The sequence below is a fragment of the Crocuta crocuta genome, unplaced genomic scaffold, assembly GCF_008692635.1.
Source record: "Crocuta crocuta isolate KB4526 unplaced genomic scaffold, BGI_CrCroc_1.0 scaffold83, whole genome shotgun sequence".
NCBI classification, from domain to species: Eukaryota; Metazoa; Chordata; class Mammalia; order Carnivora; family Hyaenidae; genus Crocuta; species Crocuta crocuta.
In genome coordinates this window covers 95,739-122,715 of record NW_027529638.1, presented here as the reverse complement: position 1 = coordinate 122,715, position 26,977 = coordinate 95,739, and the positions used below count along the sequence as shown (strand labels likewise).

Sequence of the window (26,977 nt, the reverse complement as noted above, 5' to 3'; positions counted from 1 at the left end):
AACTGACCTCTAATGAAGACCATGGATAACAAAATATTAAATATTTTTGAGGAAAGTGAATCAAATCTTTCTTATAATTCATTATTCCTTTTAAACTCCTCATCTGCTCATACTTCCAAAGCTGTCTAATCAAAGAGAACAAGACCAATAGATCTACTTGTTTTTACACCCATTTGTCATAAATATAATTTGAGTCATTTTATTAATAGCTACTTCTCTAAAACACAACAAAAAGGAACTACTTAAAACTACAATATTTGAAATAGTAAATATCTATATTTATATTAGTAAACTTAAACTAAAATAAGAGCAATAGCTTTCTCAGGTTTTTATTTTCATTAAGGTTAAAATGAAATACTTAAGGAATAACTGCCCTGTCTAAATGAGTCACTAGATGCTAAAACACTTTTGCTCATCTGTAAACATGTGAATATTTTAATGTTTATATTTCTTCCAAGCAATTGCATTATGTTATCTAAATGTGTAACACCATCTTTTATATACTCAGTGATTAAAAACAGGCATTTTCACTGTATTAAATATGCCTTTGTTTCTGATTCTCAAACAAAACCAAAACACAATTTCAGTAAAAAAGTGTCTCAGAAGAACACAATTGTAGGCTTTCCACAGGACCATTTGCATAAGTGGCTCTCTGTTCTCTGTCTCCCTCCCCCACCAGAAGTGTTGAACACTCAGAGTATCCCCTGGAGGTTCTGCAGGGTGCCATCTGCTGTGTATCTGCTATGTTGCAGCCTGAAATTCTGGATGCCACATTTAGCCCATCAAATTACACAATAGTATGTGAGTGGTATTACAACTGAGACATTAATGCTGGATTCATGAAAAAAAGGGAAAGTGAGACATGCATAGCAAAACCATATTAGTGGTTATATGATTAATTACTGAATATGACCATAACAGGTATAAGAGAGTGGTGTTTACTGTTTACATTGTGGGCTGCAGTCTTTTTGGACTCTGTTTATTTTCAAATAAGCAATAAAATAATATACATGACTGGTAGATAATATAAGTACACATACCAGGAAAGAATTACCTGGCTGATAGGCATAGGCTCTCTTATCTTGATTCTGCTCTATTTTTATTTTGACATCAAATAAATATCACAACATGCATTAATGGCAAAGAAGTAGCCAACATGTTTCTGCAATTTTAGCATGAAGAAGTAGTGTTGTAGGGGATGGAGCTGGTGGACAGAAAGCCATTCAGGGTATGAATTATTTAGAAAGACTGTGTTTTCTTTTTTCATTTTTTAATGTTTATTTATTTTTGAGAGAGAGAGAGAGAGAAAGCACTAGTAGGGGAGAGGTGGCATTGAGAGGGAGACACAGAATCCAAAGCAGGCTCTGGGGTCTGAGCTATCAGCAAAGAGCCTAATATGGGGTTCAAACTCACAAACCATGAGATCATGACCTGAGCTGAAGTCGAACACTTAAACAACTGAGCCACCCAGGAGTCCTGGAAAGACTGAGTTTCTTAATGCAACATTAAACACATATAAGAAAATATTATGTGTATATAATGATTTTGAAAGAAACATATAAGGAAATGTACTGGTAATATAATAAATGTTATCTATAAAGTCTTGTGTAAGCCTTTCCTTAACTGTACATGTTAACCTATCTCCTTCCCACTATCTCTACACAGGTAATCTTAATATTATGTTTAACTTATCATACTTCTTCTTATGGCTTTAGTGTATATTATTATTAATACTATTAGTGTATTAGTATATATTATATATGTATACACACACTAGTATATATACATATATTCTTAAATAATATATTATTTAACTTTTTCATTTTTTAACTCTATAGTCTATAAGAATTTATCTGCGACTTGGTTTTTGTGCTTAAAATACTGTTTATGGGACATGATAATACAGGAATAAAAACCATTCTATTACATGAATATATTAGAGGTAGACTAATGTGATATAAGAGCTTTGGAAAAACTGAGTACTTTTGAACATTCACTTAGTAATTCCTTTCTGAAAGAGATCAGATTTTTATGAAGACCCCTAGTATCTTGCCCAGAGTCGCATGCACCTAGCGAGAACTGATACTCAAATTTGAGAAGTCTCTTCCAGTATAGACTAGTATATTGTGATCACTATGCTAGATTGCCTGTGCAATATAAAAATCTTAAGAAATATAAATAACAGTTTTTCAAGGAAAAATAATACCTCCATATGGAGAACACCCATGTAAAATGAACTTCTGTTTATTATTCTTAATTAGCCTAATAAAATTTATAATATCCTTCCAAAACTAAACATGTCTTACTTTAAGATAAGTTTTGAAAATTATTTCAGGACATGTACTATTCATTTTCATATCCTTCAAACACAGAGAGCAATGCCTTGTAAATAAATGACCCTATAATTTAACAATTGAGAACCAGGTGGAAATGGTTACTATTTCTATTCTAGGCTGTTGTTTTGTAAATGAACATTTCAAATAGGTCATTTTACATACTGAAATTCCTAATGCTTAGGTAAATTACTTTTGGAATTAGTGGATTTCCAAAATCCATTGATTCTTCTCTCCTCTCCTCTCCTCTCCTCTCCTCTCCTCTCCTCCACTCCCCTCCCCTCCNGTTCTGTTCCGTTCTGTTCTGTTCTTGTCATACTTACTGGTCAGAACCATCCCACAGGTTGTGATTCTTGAAGCCATGTTCTCTCTTGGCTTCTTGACATTAAAACTCTTAGTATTCTTCTCCTCTTATCAGACACTCTTTTTCTTGATTTTCCATCATTAAATATTGAAACCTCTCATTCTGGTTTTAGGTATAAGTTCTCTCTTCCATAGCTTTAAGCAGAATCTACATAATCCTGAATATTCTATGTATATTTATAGCCCTAATCTTTCTGGGTTAGTAAACATACTAATTTGAATTTCTACTTGACACAGTCCCTGTATGTCTAAATAAACACCTTCACCATAACCTGGCCAAAACAGAAGTCTTGTTTCCTTCCTGTCTCACACAGGTTACTCCTCTCCTACTCATCCCAAATTCAGTGGCAAGAACAGTTGCCCATTACTCAAATTACAACTCTGTTACACTTGCTTTCCTCTTCCCATCACCATCCAATTCCAATCCATAGCAATTATTGATGGCATTACTTTCAAAACACACCACACATTGTTTTCCTTCTCACTGCCTCAACTGCTACTGCCATGATCTGTTACCATCATTTCTAACTCGTAAAACTTTTCTTACATATTGACTGATAACAGGAAATTTAGTTGACATGCAGTAGCTCTTTAGCCAGAGAATGTCAGTTTAAATGTACTGCCTCAGTTGAAAGCCCAGAAAACCATGAATGGGAATAATACTTCTATCTTTAGTTTCAACTAATATAACTTTTATTAATAATGATCAATAATGAATTGTTATTCAGTAAATGCAACAGTTTGTACTAGTAAATAACATTTACTAGTATATTTCCAAGGGTTTAAGAAATGTCTAATATTTGTCACCTGGCTTGACATAGTCTTTAATAATCATACTAACAAGGTAACCACAGTAACTCATATTCATGGATACTTCCCCCCATATTCTCACTGTGATAACCTTTTTATTATTTAATTGTCCAAATAACCTTATAGGATATTTAATAAAGTTTCATATGGTGAAATAGAGACTCAAAAATCTTAATCACCTTGTAGCAGCTATTACGTGGCAGAAGTGAGAATCACTCATAGATCTTAATGATTTCAAACACCTGTGATCTTTACCATCTAATATATGCCTGTTTTTAATCACTGAGTGTATAAAAGATGGTGTTACACATTTAGATAAATGTTTCTGATTTTCAAACAAAACCAAAACACAATTTCAGTAAAAAAGTGTCGGGGCGCCTGGGTGGCTTAGTCGGTTAAGCGTCCGACTTTCGCTTAGGTCATGATCTCGCGGTTCGTGGGTTCGAGCCCCGCGTCGGGCTCTGTGCTGACTGCCAGCTCGGAGCCTGGAGCCTGTTTCAGTCTGTGACTCCCTCTCTCTCTCTGACCCTCCCCTGCTCACGCTGTCTCTCTCTCTCCTAGAAATAAATAAAACATTAAAAAAAAAAATTAAAAAAAAAAGTGTCTCAGAAGAACACAATTGCAGGCTTTCTACAGGACCATTTGCCTAAGTGGCTCTCTGTTTTCTGTCTCCCTCCCGCACCAGAAGGGTTGAACACATACTCCAGAGTATGCCCTGGAGGTTCTGCAGGGTGCCATCTGCTGTGTATCTGCTATGTTGCAGCCTGAAATTCTGGATGCCACATTTAGCCCATTAAATTACACAATAGTATGTGAGTTGTATTACAACTGAGACATTAGTGCTGGATTCATGAAGAAATGGGTCCTAAGACCCAACATGGGGCTAGATTCCACAACCCTGGGATCATGACCTGAGGCAAATCAAGAGTCTGAGGCTCAACGAACTGAGATAGCCAGATGTTCTTAAGTTTTTCTTTAATATTTGATAGAATTCAGCACTAGAATTCCTGGAGTTGCTTTTTTTTATTGAATATTTTTTATCCTTCTCCTTCTTTTCCATCTCTTAATAATAACATCTATTTATTTAATAGAAATTGGAAAATGCAGACTTTTACTTTCTTCTTGTGTCATTTTGGAAAATTAGATTTTTAAAAAGATTTGTGCCTTTCATCTATATTTTTATATTTGTGGTCATACTGTTAATAATATCACCAGGTTTTCCTTTCAATATCTTTAAGATTTGTACTGGTTATTTCTGCCTTGATTCATCGATGAGATTGGTAACTTGTTTCTTTTTTTCTTTTAGTTTTTTCTTTTTTTTTTTTTTTTACTTCTCAGAAAAAACCAATTTAGGAATCATAAATTTTCTTGTTTTTTTTAAATGTTTATTTTTGAAAGAAAGTACGTTGCCCATGTGTATGTGAGTGGGGTAGGGGCAGAGAGAGAGAGAGAGAGAGAGAGAGAATCCTAAGTAGGCTTTGTGCTATCCTCACAAAGCCTAACATGAGGCTCTGATACAGGAAGCATGAGATCATGACCTAAGCTGAAATCAAGAGTCAGATGCTTATGCAACTGAATCACCCTAGGGTTCATAAATTTTCTATTATCTTTTTTCAACTTTATTAAGTTTGTTCTTCATATTTCTTTCTATTCCTTCCTTTAGATTTAATTTTCCCTTCTAGTTACTTGAGAAAAAACCTCGGTTGTCAATTATAGCACTTTCTTCCTTTAAATATAAACTTTTATTTTATATATATATATTGTATTTTTTGGAGACAGAGTGAGCACAAGCGAAGGAGAAGGGTAGAGGGAAAGAATCTTAAGCAGACTCCATGCTCAGCACAAGCTCAATGTGAGGCTAAATTCCATAACTCTGGGATCATGACATGAGCCAAAATCAAGAGTCAGAAGCTCAATAAACTGACCCACCCAGGTACCCTTAAATATAAACTTTTAAAACTATAAACTTCCTTCTAACTATGGTTGCAATGCTATACTACAAATTTTAGATTTTCATCTTATATATATCATCATTATCATCTCACTCAAATAAATAAATCACTTTAAAATTTCCCTTGAGGTTTGAAATTGATCCATGAGTTATATAGTAATTTTTTGTTTAATTTCAAGTAGTTGATCTCTAGTTATTTTGTCCTTCCTGACTCCTAATTTAATTCCATTGTTCTAAAAAAAATGTACTCCATAGATGTCTACATTTGAAATTAATTGAGACTTCTTTTATGACCTAGTATGTACTCTGTCTTGGTGATGTTCTACATGCATTTGAAAAGAATGTATAATTTTATTATTAATTGCAGTAATCTATAAATGTCAGTTCGTTTAAAGAAGTTGATAATATTCAAATATTCTGAAACTTTTCTGATTTCATTTGGTTTTATCAATTATAAGGGAACAGAGTTAAAATCAACAATGATATGAATTTGTCTATTTCTTCATTTAGTTCTGTCAAATTTTATACCATAAATTTACAAGCTACATAAATAAGCCATCCATATGTATGATTATGTTTTCCTGATGAACTGACTCTTTATCAGTATGAAACACAGGCCTTTAATTCTGATAACATGTCTTATATCTGACAGTACAGCCATTTATTTTCTTGTGTTTTCAGTTTTAATAGTACATCTTTTCTAACTTTTAAATTAAACAAACTTTTTTAGAAAGCAAAAACAAACAATCATAAAGCAGATACCAGAAACATGTTATTTTGTTATTTTCAAAAGTAAATGTAAAGTGAAGTCTAATTATTACACTGCTATCTATATTTACATAGGTAATTGCTTGCTTTTGGTAAATTTCCTTAGTTTATGACTCCCCAACTAATTTTCCCATCTGTAATTATCCATTGCTGGAGTTACTATTCTATAGGCTTTTCATTTGCTCTTGATGTGCTGATATAAAAAAATGTAAGTTATAAAATCATTAGAATTATTTTACTGAAATATCTTTAAAAAAACAAGAAACTCTTATATGTCCATTGAATAGTTATGAATGGTGGAGTTCAAAACATCCTAATTTCATCATATATTTATAAATCATAATTAAAATTTAAAAATAAGGAATAATACCTCAAAATTTTCCATTATTATTATTTTTGTAGATATTAAAATTAAAAAGTTGGATTACTAGGTTGTTGAGAAAAAAAGAAAATAAGTAAAAGCTTTTTAGTTAATCACCATTCTAAATTTGTATAGTTTTGTAAATTATATTGATTCTCAAATAAATGATTCTCTGATTTTTCACTAATGTAGTTACATTGTTAGAATAGATTCATCTCATGATATTAACTTTTTAAAATTTGTTTAACATTTATCTAACTTTTTTTAATGTTTCTTGATTCAGGAAATTTGCTAGGTACACTCCCAGTGTTCATTTATTAAATATAAACTAAAAAGGCAAGGGTGGTAGTGGGGGATTACAAATGACCTTAGATTAATATTCTTATTAGCTGTTATCTTTCTAGAAATTATACTGCTCATCTCACCTGAAATCTCTTTGGCATAGCCTTCTTGGTTAGTTACCATATAGTGCAAATTTCATGAGAGAATGCAAAAAGAGAACAAGCTAAAAGGAAACAGAACAGAAACTATCTCCGTAGATATTAAACATTCTCTTCTTTGACAGCTAATAGAATTATGTGGAAAAAAAATAACAAATGGGACAAATGGAACAAAAATAACAAATTATGTGGAAAAAAAAATGACATAGTTCCCCCATTGGTACAGTCACTTTTATCGCTATTGCTAAAGTGACGATGAATTTCTAAGGGCCCAAAGTCAGGGTTTATTTATTTTTTTGTTGTTGTTTATTTGTTTTGTTTTGCTTTATATAAAGGAGTTAATGTTTGAGTTTTTGGGAATATGCCCAGGCACTTTAATAGTAACTGATATTCAAAGAAGGAGGACAAAATTAAAAATGTGAGGTTCCATTAAAAATATCCATATTTAACCTATCTCAAAATTAAAATTTAAGACATCAACAGAGGAACATTAGGAAAAATCTCAAATAGGAGCATTTTCTAATGTGATATATTAAAATCTTTAGTTCCATTTTATCTTAAAAATCAAATAGCTGAGATCTTCTGCAGCTAAAAAAATAATTAAGTAATGAAATATAAACTGTCATTTGAAAACTCCTGGCTTAGGAACAGCTTTTTCTTAAAGCTTATTTATTTAAGTAATCTCTACATCCAATGTGGGGCTTGAACTCATAACCCTGAGATCAAGAGCCACCTGCGCTACCGACTGAGCCAGCCACGTGCCCCAAGAATATTTAAATAAACAATTTTCTTTTAAGGCATTTATTATAAAGACAATGAGAACAGTTGTCAATTCTAATCATAATATTGCTTTTAATGTTGACAATAAAGAATAAGACCCTGCTCTCTGAATGGCTTAACAAACATGTAATTATTGCTCATTATATATGAGCTTTAAAAATAAATTATCTTCAGTTTCCTCAAATATTCATTAAAGAATAAAAACAGATGGAAGTATAAAAACAATCTCAATATATTCAGAACTTTGACGCTACAATGAATATCCCTAAATATTTTTAAATTATAAAATTAAGTATCCTAAGAAAGCCCCTTGACACTTCCTGTCAGTTCTTCCTACTTCTTTTTTATTTGTTGATTTTTTAATTAAAACTCAAACCAAAGGAGAAGTAGAAAGATGAACAGTTGAACATTACAGACTTTGAGATTAATATCTTTTAATAGAACAGCTGTTATTAAGCTTGTGCTGTTCAAAGAGATTCAGGCTGCATGTTAAGCCAAAGGTCAGGGAGATTTAACAAGTACAACAAAGCACTTACATTGTCAGTACAGGAACCTCAGAGTCATACATATAATAGTATGCTCTTAAATACTTAATAGGCTTACAAAAACCAGAAGCCCTAATTTGTAGTATTTGTCAATTTCTGTGGCATAATACTCCCATGTGGCTGATTTCAAGCTACCAAAATGCCATAAATGAATCTAAAATTGGAAAATATACACAGTAGCTATTATAAAGTATTTTCACATATACAGCCAATAAATGTAAATAAACTCATGAGTATAGTCAATAGTAGAATATATTAAAATAAATAATAAATGATAGTTTCAAGTATGGATTATCCTTCTAAAAATATAATGTGCTTCATTAAAAGTGTACATAATTTAATTTTTATGAAAGTCCTTAACTGCCAGCTCATAAAATTCCTGAAATTGTAACAGTGATTGAATATAAAAACACTGCTCCTACACCCCACTGCATAGATTCTGGCAATATAAACTGGTATGGAATGCAGATATTTCTTCCAATTTTTATTTGAACAACTGATAAGAACATATGACTGAATACCCCCAATAGTCTATGGTATCATTTCTCTTAAATTCCCTCTCTCTTTCTGATTCCATTTTGGCCTCTAGTGGAAGCTGCTAACATTATTATTACTTAATTGTTAGAAAGGCAAGTTATTAGTGATCATCTTTGTAAGGAAGCCATACTACTACTACTCATTCTAAATAGTTGTATTTTCCTGTTCTCACATTATTTACTTTCATCTCTTATCAATTAAGACAAATCAATTGAATAATGGGATATAGTAAAAAGCTGAGTGACTTTGGATTTAGAAATATCAAGCTGTTGTCTTGAATTCACACCTAGTAGAGGAAAGTCATGTAAAATTTCTGACCTCTCACTTTACATCTCTGAAATAATGTTAATGTGTATACTATTTATAGAAATCCCCAAAGAAAATAGTAGTAATTATAAAAATAAATCCATGGGGCGCCTGAGTGGCTCAGTTGGTTAAGCATCTGACTTCACCTCAGGTCATGATCTCATGGTTAGTGAGTTCCATCCCTGCATCGGGCTCTGTGCTGATAGAGCGGAGCCTGCCCTGGATCCTCTGTCTCCCCCTCTCTCTGCCTCTTCCCTGCTTGCATGCTCACACATGCTCTCTCTCAAACATAAATAACATTAAAAAATAATAAATAAATCCATAACATATTTAAATCCTAAAAAACGGCTGATTACTGGGCAATCAGATTAAAAAATCCATCATGAATTTTCCTAACAAATTCATCATCTACCTGAGTACAGATGTAGAAAAGCAAATGTATTCAGTGGGTAAAAACAGTCAAATATTCAGATTAAATTTTACTAGACTGTTTTTCACTAGAACAAAAATGACTAAACTCCTTTTATGGTATCATACAAATAAAGGCCTCAGTATGATTAAAATGAAGTCCATTTAATAGGTCTCTCAATAGCTTTATAGTAACATAGAAATGTAACTTAATAGCTGATGCCCATTTTTCTTTAATAAACTTTGCCCAGGTTTGGTGTCACTTTATTCTTTTTTTCACTTCCTTCATAGAATCATAGAATTTTAGAACTTAAGAGTACCTTATAAACCAGAGCTCCACATCCTTCATTTGACAAATGAGAGAGCTAAACTGCAAGAGGACACCTGACCCCTGCCCAGTGTCATGCACTTAATTATTGAGAAAAGCAGGGACTAAGCAGTCTACAGATTCCACTGCCTACCAGCACTGAAAGGCATTAATCTTAGAGTAAACCATTAATTACCTCTTGAAGAACTCTCTTCATCTTTAATAATAATGTCTTGACGGCTGTGCAGTCCTGTAACATCAATCTGAAGGGCAGAGAATCTAGGCCTCCATTTTCTTCTACACCTTGCAGGGGCCAATCTGAAGATGGACTGGGGGGCATTCGGCTCATATGGGAACACCTGACTTCCTGATCAATGTCTTTTGTTAATTTCAGGGAAAGATTCCTAATAAGAAAAAAAAAAAGAACACAAAATTACAATGTAACATATTCAAAGCAATATTTTCCAAGCTGTTGATCAATGTCAGTATTGAGCTAGAAAAAAATTCCTTGTGATGGGTTTCATTTCCTCTTAGTATTAGTCTTTGAAAATTCTGAGACCCTTTTGTCAAAGTGTCCATTTTAGTGTCTTCTATCCTATTTTCTCTAAGACTGATAAGAATAAAATGGAATATAAAATTTAAATTTCACAGTAGATTTAATAGTTTATTTATGATAGAATTTTCAAAAATTTGTCAAGTTTTAGTTGTGAACTACCATGGTGTCTGGCATATATTCGGCTCAGTATATAAGTGTATAACTGAAGTTGAAAAAATGAATACAATAATGAGTGTATGAGTAAAGCATAATTTTTGGTAATAATCTATGCAATATATCTCTCGTTACAAATTTTTCCACAAAGTGAACTATTATACATTGCAAGGCTGCCACCCATAGTTAAAATTCCCTAACACTCTTACAATAAAATAATTAAGTGCTTCTTTTTATAATTCCTTTTAGTTAGATTGCTATTTCTTCAAACCTCTTTGTCCAATCACAGATCTAAACATCACTGAAGACTGACAAACCTTTTGGAAACCATACAGGTGTGAAGTTCTGTGACTAATTTAAGGAGTTTACTGATGTTTGGTGGATTATAGTTTAACATATACAAATCTAAGAATCTCTATAAATTTTAGATAGTTAAGAATGGGCTATGTACAGAAATGCATTCAGAAGATAAATTAGCCATTTGTCGTATACTCCAAAAGACTGAACGTATTCTTATTTCCAAAAAGAGGGAAAGATGGCATTTTTTCACAATTATATAAAACATCCATATTGTGTCCAGTAAGCAATAATGGCTGAAGTTGGATAATAGGATATAGGCTTACAAGATACAGTCACTGACCTCAAGACACTCACCACATTTATCAGTAGGTAGTACTGAAAAAATATCAGTTACCTTGAACAACATGGATTTGAACTGTGTGGGTCCACTTTTTTTGATAATTATGGTACAGTATATAAATGTTTTTCTTCTCATGATTTTCTTCATAACATTTTCTCTAGTTTATTGTAAGAAAATAGTATATAATATGCATGACATACAAAATATGTGTTAATTGTCTGTTATTGGTAAGGCTTCTGTTCAGTAATAAGCTATTAGGAGATAATTTTGTGGGGGCAAAAGTTATACAGATTCTGGACTGTGCAGGGCATCAGCACCTCTAACCTCGAGGTGTTAAGAGTCAACTGCAATATTCTTTAATATATGAAAAACAGGTATTTTCAGCTCAAAACATCTGACTTCTAAATGAAATAGATGGCTTCAAGACCACCATAATCAAAATCATTCTTAATTAGGTTGAGGTAAATAGTGAAATGGACTATTATTTTAAAATATATTTTTAATGTTTATTTTTTGAGATACAGAGACAGAGCATGAGCAAGGGAGGGGCAGAGAGAGAGAGACACAAAATCTGAAGCAGCCTCCAGATCTGGGCTATCAGCACTGAGCCCGATGCGGGGCTTGAACCCATGAACTGTGAGATCATGACTTGAGCCGAAGTCAGAAGCTCAACTGACTGAGTCACCCAGGTGCCCCTGCAATGGACTATTAAACAGGGCTACTACTCAGCTGCATAGGGCACCACAGACATCCTGTTGTATGTTTATAAGCATTACATTTCTGATTGATTGGCCGCTGAGGTTTACAATTGTTAAGTATTTAATAGATCAATCTTTTTACAATAGACTTTTATTGGGCCAAAAAATACCCAAGTGATTCTAGGTTAATTCACCTAAAGAATATATCCCTGTATTTGACAATAAAAGGAAAAATCTCTAATATGAAGCCATAGTGTCCTCTCACATAGACCACCCGTAATAAGGTCAGGAGGATAAAGCAAGTTCAGATACTCTGCTGTCCTTGCATTAGCCGTGCTCACTGCATAATAAAATCTGTGCACTTTGGGACATACAGCTCTCTGTCTGCCAACACTTTGAATTATTATAGTTTCATAAAAGTGAAAAAAATCCATTGTAACAAAAAACATAGATAGTCCCTTAACTTGGCCAAAAAGGTAGGTGTATGGGGGAGGGGGATACTGAGGCCTGATACAATGGTTCATTAATCACCATAACTATTACAAACAAAGAAGAAAGACATTGTAATCACCACTGAACACATTTATATACAGTTCACCCGCTCTGTGTCAACTCCATGAATCTTCAGTAGAATTGCTCAGTAATATTCTCACTTGTCTTTTTGATCATGAGTACTGTTCAAGTCTTCATAATTAAAATTTAACACTCAGTTTTTCCACAGCAAAGAAAACCAAACTGAAAAGGCAATCTACTGAATGGTAGAATATACTACAAATGATATACCAAGTAAGAAACTAATATCCAAATATATAAAGAACTTATACAATGTGACACCAAAAAACTCCAAATAATCCAATAAAAAATGGGCAAAGGACATAGACTTTTTTTTTTTTTTCAAAAAGACATACATACAGGTAACAGACACATGAAAAGATGCTCAATGGCATTCATCATCAGGGAACTGTAAATCAAAACCCAGGGAAATGTTACCTTACACTTGTCAGAATGGCTAGAATCAAGAGACAAGAAGGGCCCCTGGATGGTTCAGTCAGTTGAGCATCTGAGTCTTGATTTTGACTGGGGTCATGAACTCAGGGGTCATGAGTTCAAGCCCTGTGTCAGCTGCTGACAGCATGGAGACTGTCTGGGATACTCTCTCTCTTTCCCTCTCTCTCTGCCCCTTAAAAATAATAAATTAAATAAACATTAAAAAAAGAGAGAGAGAAAGAATATTTTGATTAGCACAGGAATCAAGATTAAGCTGTTCAGATAAAGGGTACATGGAATCATTCTGTTACTATTTATTACAATTGCATTAAATCAATAACTGTCTCAAAATGAAAAGTTTAAGTTTAATTAAAAAGTTTATCAACATTTAGATAAAGGTGAATTGAAACTTATGGACCTTTCTCAGTCTGTAAGTACCACAAAAATGAATGTTTTGAGTAAAATTAACACCAAAGCTCATAAACATTACATTAAATAAAGTTTCAGCAAGAAAAATTTGAGTTGCAACTGGCACTATAAACATTTAACTTAAATTACTACAGTGAACTTGGCTCTGTACTTTTGTCACTGGAATTCTTGGTGTGATAGGAATTTTCTACCAAGCTAGTTGAAAAGTTCTGCTGCTATTCTATTTTAAATATGACAAATTTAATAAGAAAATGGATGTCTTAAAATTAACTTTAGAATTATTAAAGGAGTCTTCCTTATCAGGGAAAAAATAAAATAATTTTCATGATTTTTTTTCTCATTTAGTCAAAAGGAGCACTATCATCTTGATAGTGAGAAATTTTCTTTCCACCCACATCATTTGGAAATTTCCCAATATAATAGTCCAAATGACTATCAAAATACAAGATCATGCCAGTTGCAAAGGATTGATGCCCTTAGCTGTCAAAGGAACTATTCCTTATTTAGCACACTGACACCTTTCATTATAGGACATATCTATGGCCATAAGGATCTCAATGATTTACACTTTATATAATATGGCTATAATTTCTGAAGCAGATTTCNTAAGTAGATTTGTAGAAAAGAATATTTTCTGAAAACCTTACTTTTGGGAACTTATTTTTATTTAATTTGCATCTAAAAAAGGTTGGGTTATCTATGGTGAGTTAAATTTTAGCTTGAATAATTTTCATATAGGGACAGAAGTAAAAATCTATGTTAATAGACTGGCATTCCAGAACTAAAAACTGTCTGTGTAAGAAACTAGCTACAGGAAGACTGTTGTTTAATAAGGCTGTTAATAAATAAGCTATTTTTCTCATATTTCCTTTCAAAATATATTGTTCACTGAAACTGTCTTTAGGGAAGAAAACCTTGTATATAAAATTGCTTTATAGTTGGATATTTAGCTGTATTACTGAAAGGACAGGACCAGCATCCATCCCTCGACAGTAGTATAGTGGTTATGACAACTTGTTAACACTTAACATTTAGATATAAAATTACATTTGAGAAGGATTCCATTACTATCTGAAGTGATGGGTAGAAAAAAATCATGATATGGAGAAAGGCAAGCTAAAATACAAATATTTTAACATAACTAACAAGGTCCTCCATAGTCTAGCAACTGTCTGCCATACCATATCTTATTTTGTAACAATTGTCTCATCGTTGTTTTTTAAATGTTTATTTATTTTTGAGAGACTGAAAGAGACAGAGCATGAACTGGGGAGGGGCAGAGAGAGAGAGAAAGAGAGAAAAACAGAATCCAAAACAGGCTCCAGGCTCTGAGCTGTCAGAGCCCTATGCAGGGCTCAAAATCAGGAAAGATGAGATCATGACCTGAGCCGAAGTCAGATGCTTAACTGACTGAGCCACCTAGGTGCCCTCTTGTTTTTTAAGCTCCAAGTACATGGGCTTTTATACAGGCCCTCAAATGTGCCAAACTTCATCCTGCCTCAGGAACTTTGTTTATGTGTTTCTATCTGAATGAAAAAGTATTTCTTACCCTTGTGCCTTCATATCTCCCCTTAAAATACAACACTTCCTAAGGACCCCCCCCCACCTTTTGCATCTATGTAAAAACACACAGGTTCCTTTTTTCTATTAAGCCTTCCTTTGCAGCACTTACCACAATACAGTTAAAACATTAATTTGGAGAAACCTCTGGGAACACATTCAATTGAGCTGACCTACACTCCACCTCCTGCTCCAAATATGAAGAAATACTGGATGAATTATAAGCACATTTATTTTTAAACATATTACAGTGCAGGAGGGAAAGACAGAAAAATTTCCAAGATGCCAAAAGGGTAGAATTAAAACAGCAATAATTATATGAGTTGCCACTGTAGTGGTTTCAGGGTGTTGAACTTGGCTGCAGTCTGCTAAAACCGAAGCTGCAGTTTTCGTGTCCATGCAGATTTAGGAGAGTATCAGCCAGTAACAAAGAAGTCATACAGTACTGGGATATATGAGAGTTCCAAACTTAAGAAAGAAAAAAAAAGCCCCAAACATCAGTCTGATCCACTTTTAGAATAACCAGATGCTAGAACGATACTCTTCTTTCTTTAAAGGAAGACAACAAAATGCAGACTCTCAGAAATAAGTAAGCCAGGGACACTTGGGGGCCTCAATCCACTTAGCATCTGACTCTTGATTTTGACTCAGGTCATGATCCCAGGGTCATGGGATCAAGTCTGTGTTGAGCTTCATGTAGAGTGTGGAGTCTGCTTAAGAGTCTCTCTCTCTCTCTCTCTCTCTCTCTGTCTTTCTCCCTCTCTCTCTCTCCTTTCTCTTCTCTCCTCTCTCCCTTTCCTTCTGCCCTTCTTCCTCACTTGTGTGCTATCTTTCCCTCCCTCCCTCCCTCACTCCCTCCCTCTCTCTCTCTCAGATGAAAGAAATAATAGGTAATCCACAATGTCTGGATTCAAATGAATAGATATGCAAAGAAGAAAAAAGAGAGACAAAAACAATTAATAGATATTATGAGATGACTCATATGCTGGAATTATCAGACAAGGATTTTAAGCAACTATTACAAATATGTTCAAACCCTTAAAAGGGAAGTGGACATCATAAATAAATAGATTGTTGTTCTCATCAGAGAAATGAAAANATATATATATACATATACATATATATATAAAGAATATATATATATATACATATACATATATAGCAGACATTGTTGGTTGTCTGTTCACTACTGATTCACACCTTCCTTCTTCTTTAAAATAGGAACAAGAAAAAACAAAAACAAAAACAAATTTTGTTCAAACTCTGGCTCTATCATGGCTCCATGAAACAACAGAAAGACTGGTGAGCTTCTTGAAGGACATGTTCCCTCTCTGGAAAAAGACATCTGTCTTTTGAATGTTATTTTGACATAATGTACATCTTGAAACTATTGGTGGATTCTGCATAGAAAGGTACTCAGCTGTGAAAAAAAAACTGAAGAGAAAAAAATGGGGTAGACCTGGCTCCTTGATAATGTCACTGTTTCTTTGAATTAACTAACACTAAAAACCTGCTCACTAACTGTAGGTTTCTTATTGGACATGATAACATTTTTTTTTTACTGTTTAATACACTTTGAGTTAGTTGTCTCTCTCACATAAAGCTGAAACCATGCTAACTAGTATAATTACTAAGGAATAGATCTTAAGAAGAACATTAAGTCTAGCAATAACAGTGAGATTACATAATCTCTTGTGTACATCTTAGTTTAATAATTATATTTGAGGTTAGTACAATCTAAGAATGCAAGAACAGTACTTGTCTTTCTTGCTCATTAGTGTGTCACCAAAATTTACTGCATAATTGTATGTAATACTCCTATCAATAAATAATTATATCAATACTAGGAAAACCATTATAGGATATCTAATTTAACATTCATGTTTAATATGTATGGAAGCTCAAGCTTAAATTAGTTTTCTAAGTGCCACACATTAGAAGGTGTAAAAGAACTATGGTCTGACTTCTAGTTCAGTGCTGTTTTCTTCATTTCCGTCATCTTTTAATAAGGTTAAAATTTCAAATATACCTGCATTTATCTACTCTAAGCTGTAAACTGGAATAGTGAAATATTTTGTTACACTTTTGGGAATGATATTAAATAGTAAAAATTCCAGTTCCCTAGAAAAGTCATAATTTATTCCTTAAAATTTTAGAAAAGTGCAAATCTGCTCATGCAAAATTTCAAAGTACTTCTTTAGCCTTAAAAAGAAAAGACTGACTTGATTGTCTGTTTTTGGTACCTTTCCAGCATGCCATTAATGTCATTCACATTTCTCCTTTTGATTCTTTACTTTTGTTTTCACATGTGATTTAAGATGCAGCATTTCATGGGGCATCTGGGTGGCTCAGTCATTTAAGGTTCTGACTCTTGATTGCAGCTCTCAAGTCATGATCTCATAGTTTGTGGGTTCGAGCCCCACTTCTAGAGCCTGCTTGGGATTCTCTGTCTACCTCTCTATCTCTGCCCTTCCCCTACTCATGTTTTCTCTCTCTCTCTCTCTCAAAAGCAAATGCTATTTATTAATAGTAAATTTTAATAAAATAATAAACATTTAAAAAATAAAGAACATTTCACCAATGAAAAAAATAGTGAACAAATGTACAGTCAAGTATAACGACTTGTCTATTATGATCTTTCTTATTTTTTAAAATAAACTTTTCAATAATAAGAGTTTCATATTTTTAGTTTCATATTTTAGTATAGTAGTATCAATAAGATGAGAATTACTTTTAGATTGAAATTACGTCATTGAAAATGATTAGGGATTTGATTAAATCAGACTACTACTATAAAATGCATCTTATTTCATTATCACAGAAAATATTTAGTGCCTAATGTATTGTTTTAAGAGTGTGTATGTAAAAATCTCCATTTGTGACCATTTAAAGAGAGTACATGTTTTTTAAATATAACTTAAAAGAAAATTTATGAAAATATGACTGTATATTTGGTTCTAAAAATTTGCATTATATCAGAACTTCTTCAAAACAAAACAAAGCAAAACTATAGAATGTCTTCAATTTGTCTCTGGGTATCAAAGCAATCTTTATAAAATGCAATTTTACAAATATAAGCAGCTGGGGTTGATCACAACACATCAAAAGTGGCTATCAAGTTGTCGCTAAGTAAGGTTTTAATACAATACATGCCACTAATAATATGCTAAAAGTTATAAAACATATTTACAGACAACTATTGACTTTCAAATGATTGTTTCATGACTTTTACCTTTTAAAAATACCCAAGATCTGGCAATCTCAGTGTGATAAATCACAGCCATGAAATTATAATCTAGGAAGTAGTGTTCCCAAACAGAAAATCAATTCTTGCTCTGTAGCTTGGCATAAAGGCAATACCTAAAATTATTGACACAATACATACTGCCTAAGAAATTATAAAACTTTCAATACTTTCAAAGCTAAAAGAGTCAGAGATTATGCCTTGGAGTAACTTTTAGAGCCCCAGAACTTTATACATTTGAGAAAAATTAATAAAGCCTACATCAATCTTATCAAGCAAATTCTCCATATTCTATTCTTAGGGTGGGCAACAAAGGCATTGTGATAGTCCATACTCAATTTCACTGAGAAAAATTAGATTTTCTATATGATATAAAATAAAGTATTCCCAAATATCTTGGCAGGTGTACTCACACATACATACAAATGATGTGGATTAAATGTGTTAATTCCAGGGCTTAATCTGCAGTCACCTGTGTCATAATCTCATTTTGCTGTGTCATGCATACAGTTAGCCTTTGCAAGACAAACATGTAGTGCAATAGCAGAATAGATTTAACATGTCTTCTTATGCCCACTGACCATAATTTTTCTAAGGACATATATATTAGTTTCGATATAGTATGATTAATTTATATTTATCCTTTAAGACCCCTCTCATAGGAAGTTCTCTTCAATCCCTCAGACTACCTCAAGCTCTAGAGTTGCCTCTTTTCTTTGAGAGTAACACCAAAAAGGTGGAGACCCTCTTTTGGTGATCACTGTATTTCCAAATGCCTAGCATCCAGCAGTTTTTCAGTATTTGTTGAATTAATAAGCATTTGCTGGGGCATGTGCGTGGCTCAATCAGTTAAGTGTCTGAATCTTGGTTTCAGCTCAGGTCATGATCTCATGGTTTATGGATTTGAGCCCCACATTGGGATCCATGCTGTTAGTGCAGAGCCTGCTTGGGATTCTCTCCCTCCCTCTCTCGCCCCTCCCCTGCTTGCTCTCTCTGTCACAGTCTCAAAATAAATAAGCTTAATTTTTTTTTAATTTAAAAATAAGTATTTGTTGAATGAATTACTTGATGGATGGCAATCTTACATAAACTAATCACCTGTGCTAAAAAATCTATCTTATTAATTCTAAGTAACAGGTTTATATATCACAATTTCCCATGAAGTGCTTTTCAGATTTATCTTTGGGACCTTATCAAAGCAAAACTGTTCAAGGTAGTAAAAATATTAAGGATCAGTGAATTAGGGGTAGATAGAGAAAGAAGAGATAACATTAAGAAAAATGAAAACAACAACAATGATGAAAATACTACTACTAATAAAGAAAGCTAGGATGGAACAGGAGTATAGACCTCAAGTAGTTGCGTAAGAACAAAGCATATCTGGGTTTAAATCTAGCTCCTTCTGAGTTCTGGGTGCAAAAGTTTTATGTCAGATAAAGTTGTAGTGGAAGCACAATTGTTTGAATGGCAATAATCATTTTTAATAATACAGAAAACAATGTAGCTTCTCACTTATCTTAAAGATCTTTCCTAATAAATGAAAAAGTACAGAATTAGGTTCTAGCCAATAAGCTGACCCAAAACTGTAATTTTAGAAATTAAGTGTCTTTTGGAATCATTAGTATACTGGAATGAGTAACAACTTTCTGGCTGAAGAAAGATTAGGAAAAATGAGAAAAAAACCTGAAAAATCAACAAATTGGTGATCAATAGGTAAGTATTATTGTCTTTAAATCAGTCCTAATTAAGGCTTAAATTATATCAATGTTTAAGATATTTTAATAGTCAATTATAATATTAGTAGTACATTGTGAGCTATAATTCAGTTAATCAAATCTACAAGTATCTTTCAGTTTGGATCACAAAGCCACAGATCAGGCTGTCAATGGCTAAGAGCAAAGTGCCATTGCAGTGTGTGAAAAAATGACATGACTAGGGCTATTTAAGAACTGAGTTGGAGTGGTCACTGCAGACAAACTCACTTACCCATCTTTATTTGAACCTTGTCCAAACCTTTGGACTTGGTAAAATGACAATTGTTTTAAGCAACTGCTTGAGAAGTCTGTGGGAGAATGAATATCCTGATCACAAAACTGATCGTAGATTTTCTGAAGACAGAATCTGGTAATCAATCAACATATAACACAGAGTAGCTTAGTTCACGTCCGTAGAAAGCTTTGTTTATTTTCTTCAAAGTATATAAATATCCCCTTTCTTTCTTCCTCATAAAAGCTCTTGCTTTCAACCTATAAGCCTGTACTTTATGAGTTTCAACCTGAATCTGTGCTCCCCAAATTGCAGTTCTTTGATCCCAAATAAACACTTGTTTATGTCTCTTATTTTCAGGTTAACAAGTGCACAGTATTTAGAATATAGCTTGCCCTGCAAACCCAATACTAAAATAGACTACTCCTGTGTAATTTAACACACCAGTGTGGATTTGGGGACTAAGAAATACAAAACTTCCATTTGAAAAAATATTAATGATCAAATATGTTTAAATCTTTAGGAATCCTTGGTGTAGTATTAACACAATATAACTGAAAAAATCCTGGTAAATATTCCTACTAACTTTGTTAAACCCTGTATTTCCCAACTAATTTGAACTTCCTTTCTTCCTTCCTTCCTTCCCTCCCTCCCCCCTTCCTTCCTTCCTTCCTTCCTTCCTTCCTCTTTCTATCTTTCTCTTTCTCTCTCTTTCAATTCATACTTATTAAGCACTCATAATAGCTGTTAATGTCCTAGGAAACTAGGTTTAGTAAAATACCATAGTAAATAATTTCCTGTCTGAATGGCTTATTGCAAAACTGCCTCAAAAAGGGTGCTGAATAATTTCAAATCTCAATGCTAAATGTGTAACAAACCTTAGGATAAATGAAAATGCATCATAAATATGTAGCACCATCAAATGATACTGATTCTACAAATGTAGTTATTTGATAAGCAATCATAAACTTAACCATGAATGAACAAAAAAGATAAAGGATGTCTACCTTTTTTTTTTTCTCTTTGAAATAGAGAAACCACGTATAAATAACAGGCCAGATTATTTGTGTAAATAAAAAGCATATAACACAGTTTATACATAATTATACATCACACAACTGTCAAAGTATAAATATCTGTTGCAAGGAATAAACAAAAAATCCTTGAGGCCAGTAAAATATGAGCCCAGACCTTGAAAGGAATTACATAAAGTGAGAATGGCATAGCTGAAGTGATTTAAATGATTCCGTTTAAAGTAGCTGAATTACTTTCCATTATTCATTGGCACAGCACCAACACAGACAAATACTACCATCATACATATAAACATGATATGTGGCTATAAATCACAAGGTTAGATAAGTTAGAAGCTGCAAAATGTTTTAGTCTTCTGTTGATGAATCTTTTCCTAACCCTTGTCTTGAAGACATGGGCGCTTAGATTGTTGGACATTACCTCTGGCTCTAATATATTCCTCTTTGAATGTTGTCTCAGTTTCTTTCTTTCTATGCTGAAGTGTATTTGACATTTAAAACCAGATAACAGTGGTTGCTGGTGGCATAGGATGGCTTCTCTTTTACACAAGCAGCAGAAACACAGATTGGTATCAACGTCCAATTGCTTTTGAAAAAGATATGATGATGAAAATGAAAATACCCAGCCCTTTTCCTTACACAACTGAAAAAGCACCAATAAAAGAATACCTCCATTTTACATTTTGCTCTTCATAGAAACCTACACATTTAGAAAGAATAATAAGAAAAAAAATCCTCATAAAGAAATGAAGTCCCATTCCTAAAACAAGTCTTTCCCAAAATGATAATGTTAAATTGTCTTACATTTTGTTTGTTTTTTTTTTTTTTAATGTTTTTTATTTATTTCTAGGAGAGAGAGAGAGACAGCGTGAGCAGGGGAGGGTCAGAGAGAGAGGGAGTCACAGACTGAAACAGGCTCCAGGCTCCGAGCTGGCAGTCAGCACAGAGCCCGACGCGGGGCTCGAACCCACGAACCGCGAGATCATGACCTAAGCGAAAGTCGGACGCTTAACCGACTAAGCCACCCAGGCGCCCCAAATTGTCTTACATTTTGTTGCCTAAAAGTAATAAAATTTATTTTCTATAATTATCAATTCTAATTATACCCTGAATTATGTAGCCTTTTAAGATACTTTAATAATCAATTATTATATTAATAATTTAGAGAGGAGTAATCTCAGACACAGAGACTGGACAGAATGCAATTAGCAAAATTGGTCTTTAAATCCAAAGATTCTCTTTCCAGAGTCCATATCCTAAGCCTCTGCTCCCGCTAAAGATATCTGCTTGGCAAAAATTTCAATGAACTCACTAAGTCAGACTCTCAAAGTCATAAATACATACTGATTGGAAGATATAATTTACCAAAGTAATTTTTATAACTTTTTAAAATTTTTCTATCTATAACATGTTTCAATCTTATTCTTAAATAGTTTCATAGAAGAGTAGGAAATTACAATACTTTATATTGGGAAGTTTAACCTAAAATAATTTTGTTGAAAAAGAAAATCTCTTAGAATCATTGAAGTTAACAATTTTGGGATACTTAAATCCAGGTATCTTTGACCTATGGGAGGTATTACTGGAGAACTGTTATAAATGAACTATTCGTGTTCTTAGAGACAACTTCTTAGAAGCTGGTCATAATTGATTCTTTTGATAATTGATTCATTTTTTCCTTTCTTATGGGAACATCTGTTGTTTGTCCTGAACATGAAGAATTTCTCCCCCTTTCTTTGGTAATAATGGCCTTATTTTCCTTTACAAAAGTCACTCCTCTTCTCCATGATTGCATGCAGTTTTGATGGGATTACTTAATAAGGCCCCTCCAATTCTTGTTCCTTGTGGTCATGTGACTTCGGCAAGGCCTACAAACTCTGGTCCCTAAAAATATGAATCTCAAGGAACACAGCACAGGGACAGGCAGAAAACCATTGTAGCTGACTTACTCTAATAGTACAAGCAATAAAGACTTGAAGAGCTAATCCATTTGTTCCTGCAATCTAGAGCCACATTTCATGGGCTTGCATCCTGTCATAGGATGTGGCTCTTAGAAGGTTCCTACACTTGGTTTGATGGTCTGCTGCCACCACCTTGAGATTCTCTGTAATTTTTGGACAAGGAACTTTTTTCTCCCATTTTCATTTTTCACTAGGCCCTACAAATTATGTAGAAAGCTCTGCTATCTCAGTTCCCTGAGATTACCACATTTTTGTTCTTGAGGACTGTTTTGCTTGTACACACACACACACACACACGTATAAATACATATATTATATTTCCTTAAATGCATTAAGTGAAAGAAGGTTTCTGGGGCTTGTATCAAAGACCCCTGTGTTTTACATTTGTCACACCCTAGACTAAAGTGTAAAATGTCATATAGTTTTTCTGATGCTCTAACACCGTCTGGTGCGTTCCTGTCGTGTCCTTTTTTGTGATCGTCTCCAGGTTTGCTTGAGTATTACTCAAGTATTACTGCTCCCTGGATATTCAGAATTCATTACTGGGATGCTGTAAGTCAGAGGCCATTCACTTCTTATAACTCTTCTGTCAAAACATACTGATGCTGTGTGCTGCCCCTCACCACCCTGACCCTTAGTAGATAATTAATCCAGCTAATGTGTTGGTAGCTGATAAAGAACTGGTACAACATTATTATTTTAATAGATTCCTTCTTGCCCAAAAGGAACAACTGCACACACAAAAGTTTAGAGCACACTGTCTGCTTGAAACAGACATGTAGGTGTCTGAAATCATACTAAATAAGTAGCTACATATTCTATACCAGTTTCTTCTGCATTTAGAAGGAAAAATATAAGTGATTCTAAGACTAGTGTTTTCTGACCTTTTTCACCAAGAAAAATAACATGGCTAGAGGTCAGCACTATGAAATCATTTAAGCTTCTTTTTAATGTGGAATTTCCCTGAAATGAAGTTGCATGTACTTTAAATCTTGTAAGTTTTATGTTACGTAGCCTAAGCTGCTTTTCACTGATAGCCTCAATCTATTGACAGTAACTCATCTTCCTTTCTTCATTAGAAAGGTAAAAATTGATGGCTGCGTTGTTTTCTGTGATAACCTTGTCTTTCAAACACTAGACTATTTCCTATTCTCCAAGTAATTTCCCCTACTTAATTATCAACAGGAGCTTTATGATATATTTCCCATCATTTTTTTCAAAATGATCTATTTGGTATCCCACTCCCCACCTTATTTTTTTTTCTATATTCCCTCTAAAATCTTCCCTATAAACTGAAATCCTATCTGGAGATAAGGAACAATTTCATGTGTATTAAAATATTTTATTTTCTATCTTAATGTTGTTTTAAAATTTAAAGCATTTTATTTGTAAATAATATTAATAAATTTAAGTTNATGAGCACTGGGTGTTATATGGAAACCAACTTGACAATAAACTATTTGTTAAAATAAATAAATAAATAAATTTAAGTTGCATATTTATTGAGCTAGTAATATAAATATTTGCCATTGGCTTATACGTAACTGTAACTGTTACCTAAAAGAGAAGAAAAAAGAGAAATGGGTATGCACACAGCTTTAAATATCTCCCCCAGGATATATAATATTAAAAAGAGTACAACAGTGACTTTATAATGCAGAAACCTAATAGAAAACATCGTAGCCAAATGATGAAGGTTAGCATCACCAGTTATAAACATGTCAATATCATGGTTCATATTAGACTACATTAATTCGATGTTTTTGCCAAAAATTAATAACTTCAATTTAATGAGTAAAAATATATCAGCCAACTCCGAACTAAAGGACAATCTACAAAATATGTGACCAGTCCTCCTAAAAGCATGAAGGTAAGTAAAGACTGAGAAACTGACACAGAATGGAGATGGTTAAGAAGAATAGCATGGGGGTGGGAAAGAAGGGAAGGGAGGTGATGGACATGGAGGAGGGCACTTGTGGGGATGAGCACTGGGTGTTATATGGAAACCAACTTGACAATAAACTATTTAAAAAAAGAAGAATAGCAAAACTAAATGTGAGATGGGATCCTGACTTGGATCCTATAACAGAAGAAGGAAAAAGCAAAGGTGGTTCAAGCAAAGTCAGCAGTATAATTCATATATTCATATAAGTAATTCATATATATATTCATATGTATTATATCAATATTAATGTATTAATTTTGGTCATTTGCTATGATATATAAGACATTAACATTAAGGCAATCTGGATGAAGGATATATTAGAACACAAATACTCTTTTACAATTCTATATTTTTTTAAAAAGTTACAAAAAAAGTTAAAAATAATAATCATTCATGTTATTAAAGAAATAATTTCTCAAATGTCTGTTTTTTATAAAACTGAATTTTATAATTCCTAAGAAATTGACTGCTAATCAGTATGGTCAGTTTCATTTACTTCTCTCCACACTTAAAAAGGGGTTTTTATCAAAACTGTTGTTTCTAAAGATGCTTAGAAGTACTGTCTCTGAGTAGATGACCCTCATATCATTAAAGTTTGATCTGCTAAAATTCTATGCTTTTGATTAATTAGTGATGAGGATTACTAGTGACATTGAAAAAATAACAGATTTTCTTATTTGTTTTATAGGCATGTAAGAATTATTTCACATACTATAGTCATGTTTTCTTTTGTTATATTTGGCAGATTTCTAAATGTGAACATTACTTTTAAAGTTGAGTGAAAAGATAAGCTACTTTATAATAAAATAAACGGATACTCCTAAAGAATAGACAATAGAGAAGGCTCATATTAAAAACCTTTCTACCAAAGGCAGAAATATCAGGGATTAAGTAAAATAAAAAAGAGAAAAGGAAATTAGAAAGGCTATATAATGAGAACACATTTTCTAGACCATAACACTATGCAAACTAGAAGTTTAATGGGAATACAGTATTTGTGTAGTTTTAAGATTATATATATATATCTTGTTTTTATTTATATTGACTATTAATAATGTATATTATATTAATAACATATTTGTTATCCTACTAGGCTGAATGTAGATGGCCTCTAAGTTTCCATCTGCTGGTGTGCATGCTCTATATGTTCTCCTCCCTTTAAGTGTGGGTAGAGCCTGTCAATATGATGGAATATCATGTGATTAGTTTGATAATGAGATGTCTTTCATGTAATAATAAAAAAAACCTTATCCTGATTGGCCTGGCCTCACCCAATCAGGATACCCACCCAGAGTACCCTTTTAAAAAAGATAAAGTCATCAGAGGCATGTGCCCTTGAAGGCTCTGAAGTCAAAGTCACCACACATTTTCCAGATACAGGGAAACCAGTTCTACTATCAATCACCTAAGCTTTGAAGTACAGCCTCAGATGAGACCCAAGCTGGCCAGCATCATGATAGTAGCCTTGTAAACCCTGCATGGAGAAGCCTTATCCAATCCCTGTTCAAACCCCTTACCCACAGAAACTGTGATCCCTGATCTAAAAGTTTAGAAATAAAACTTACATCATACAAATTGTTATTCTTAATATTAGTAATAGTAAATAAACAAGTTTTTGGATTGTCTGCATAAAATAAAAGCTTTTTTCCCCCCAGAAATAAGATGTGTCTTTCTGCCAGTATATTCAAAAAGTCTTATCACCGCTTGTGAGCCAAGGGCCATAATGAGTATAAGGAGTTTAGTATTTGTATAACAGACCATCATCTATAATAGTAACTGCCTGGATTGAAAATGAGGTTTCATTACATGTTCTCTATTGTCTTGGAAAATGGTTAATATAACCAATAAAGCATTTTCAATGTTTTTTTCTACCTG

At 33.2% G+C, this 26,977-nt stretch overlaps 1 protein-coding gene across 1 annotated transcript in view; it reads right to left on the bottom strand.

The window, feature by feature from the left end:
- Positions 1–10,307, bottom strand: part of LOC144230100 (serine-rich coiled-coil domain-containing protein 1-like) — a 242,893-nt gene extending 232,586 nt beyond the window's left edge. Inside the window, exon 1 of the mRNA XM_077762301.1 lies at positions 10,106–10,307. Within this exon, the coding sequence (XP_077618427.1) occupies positions 10,106–10,258 (153 nt within the window). The 5' untranslated portion in view covers positions 10,259–10,307. The remainder of the gene's footprint in view (positions 1–10,105) is intronic.
- Positions 10,308–26,977: the final 16,670 nt, after the last annotated feature.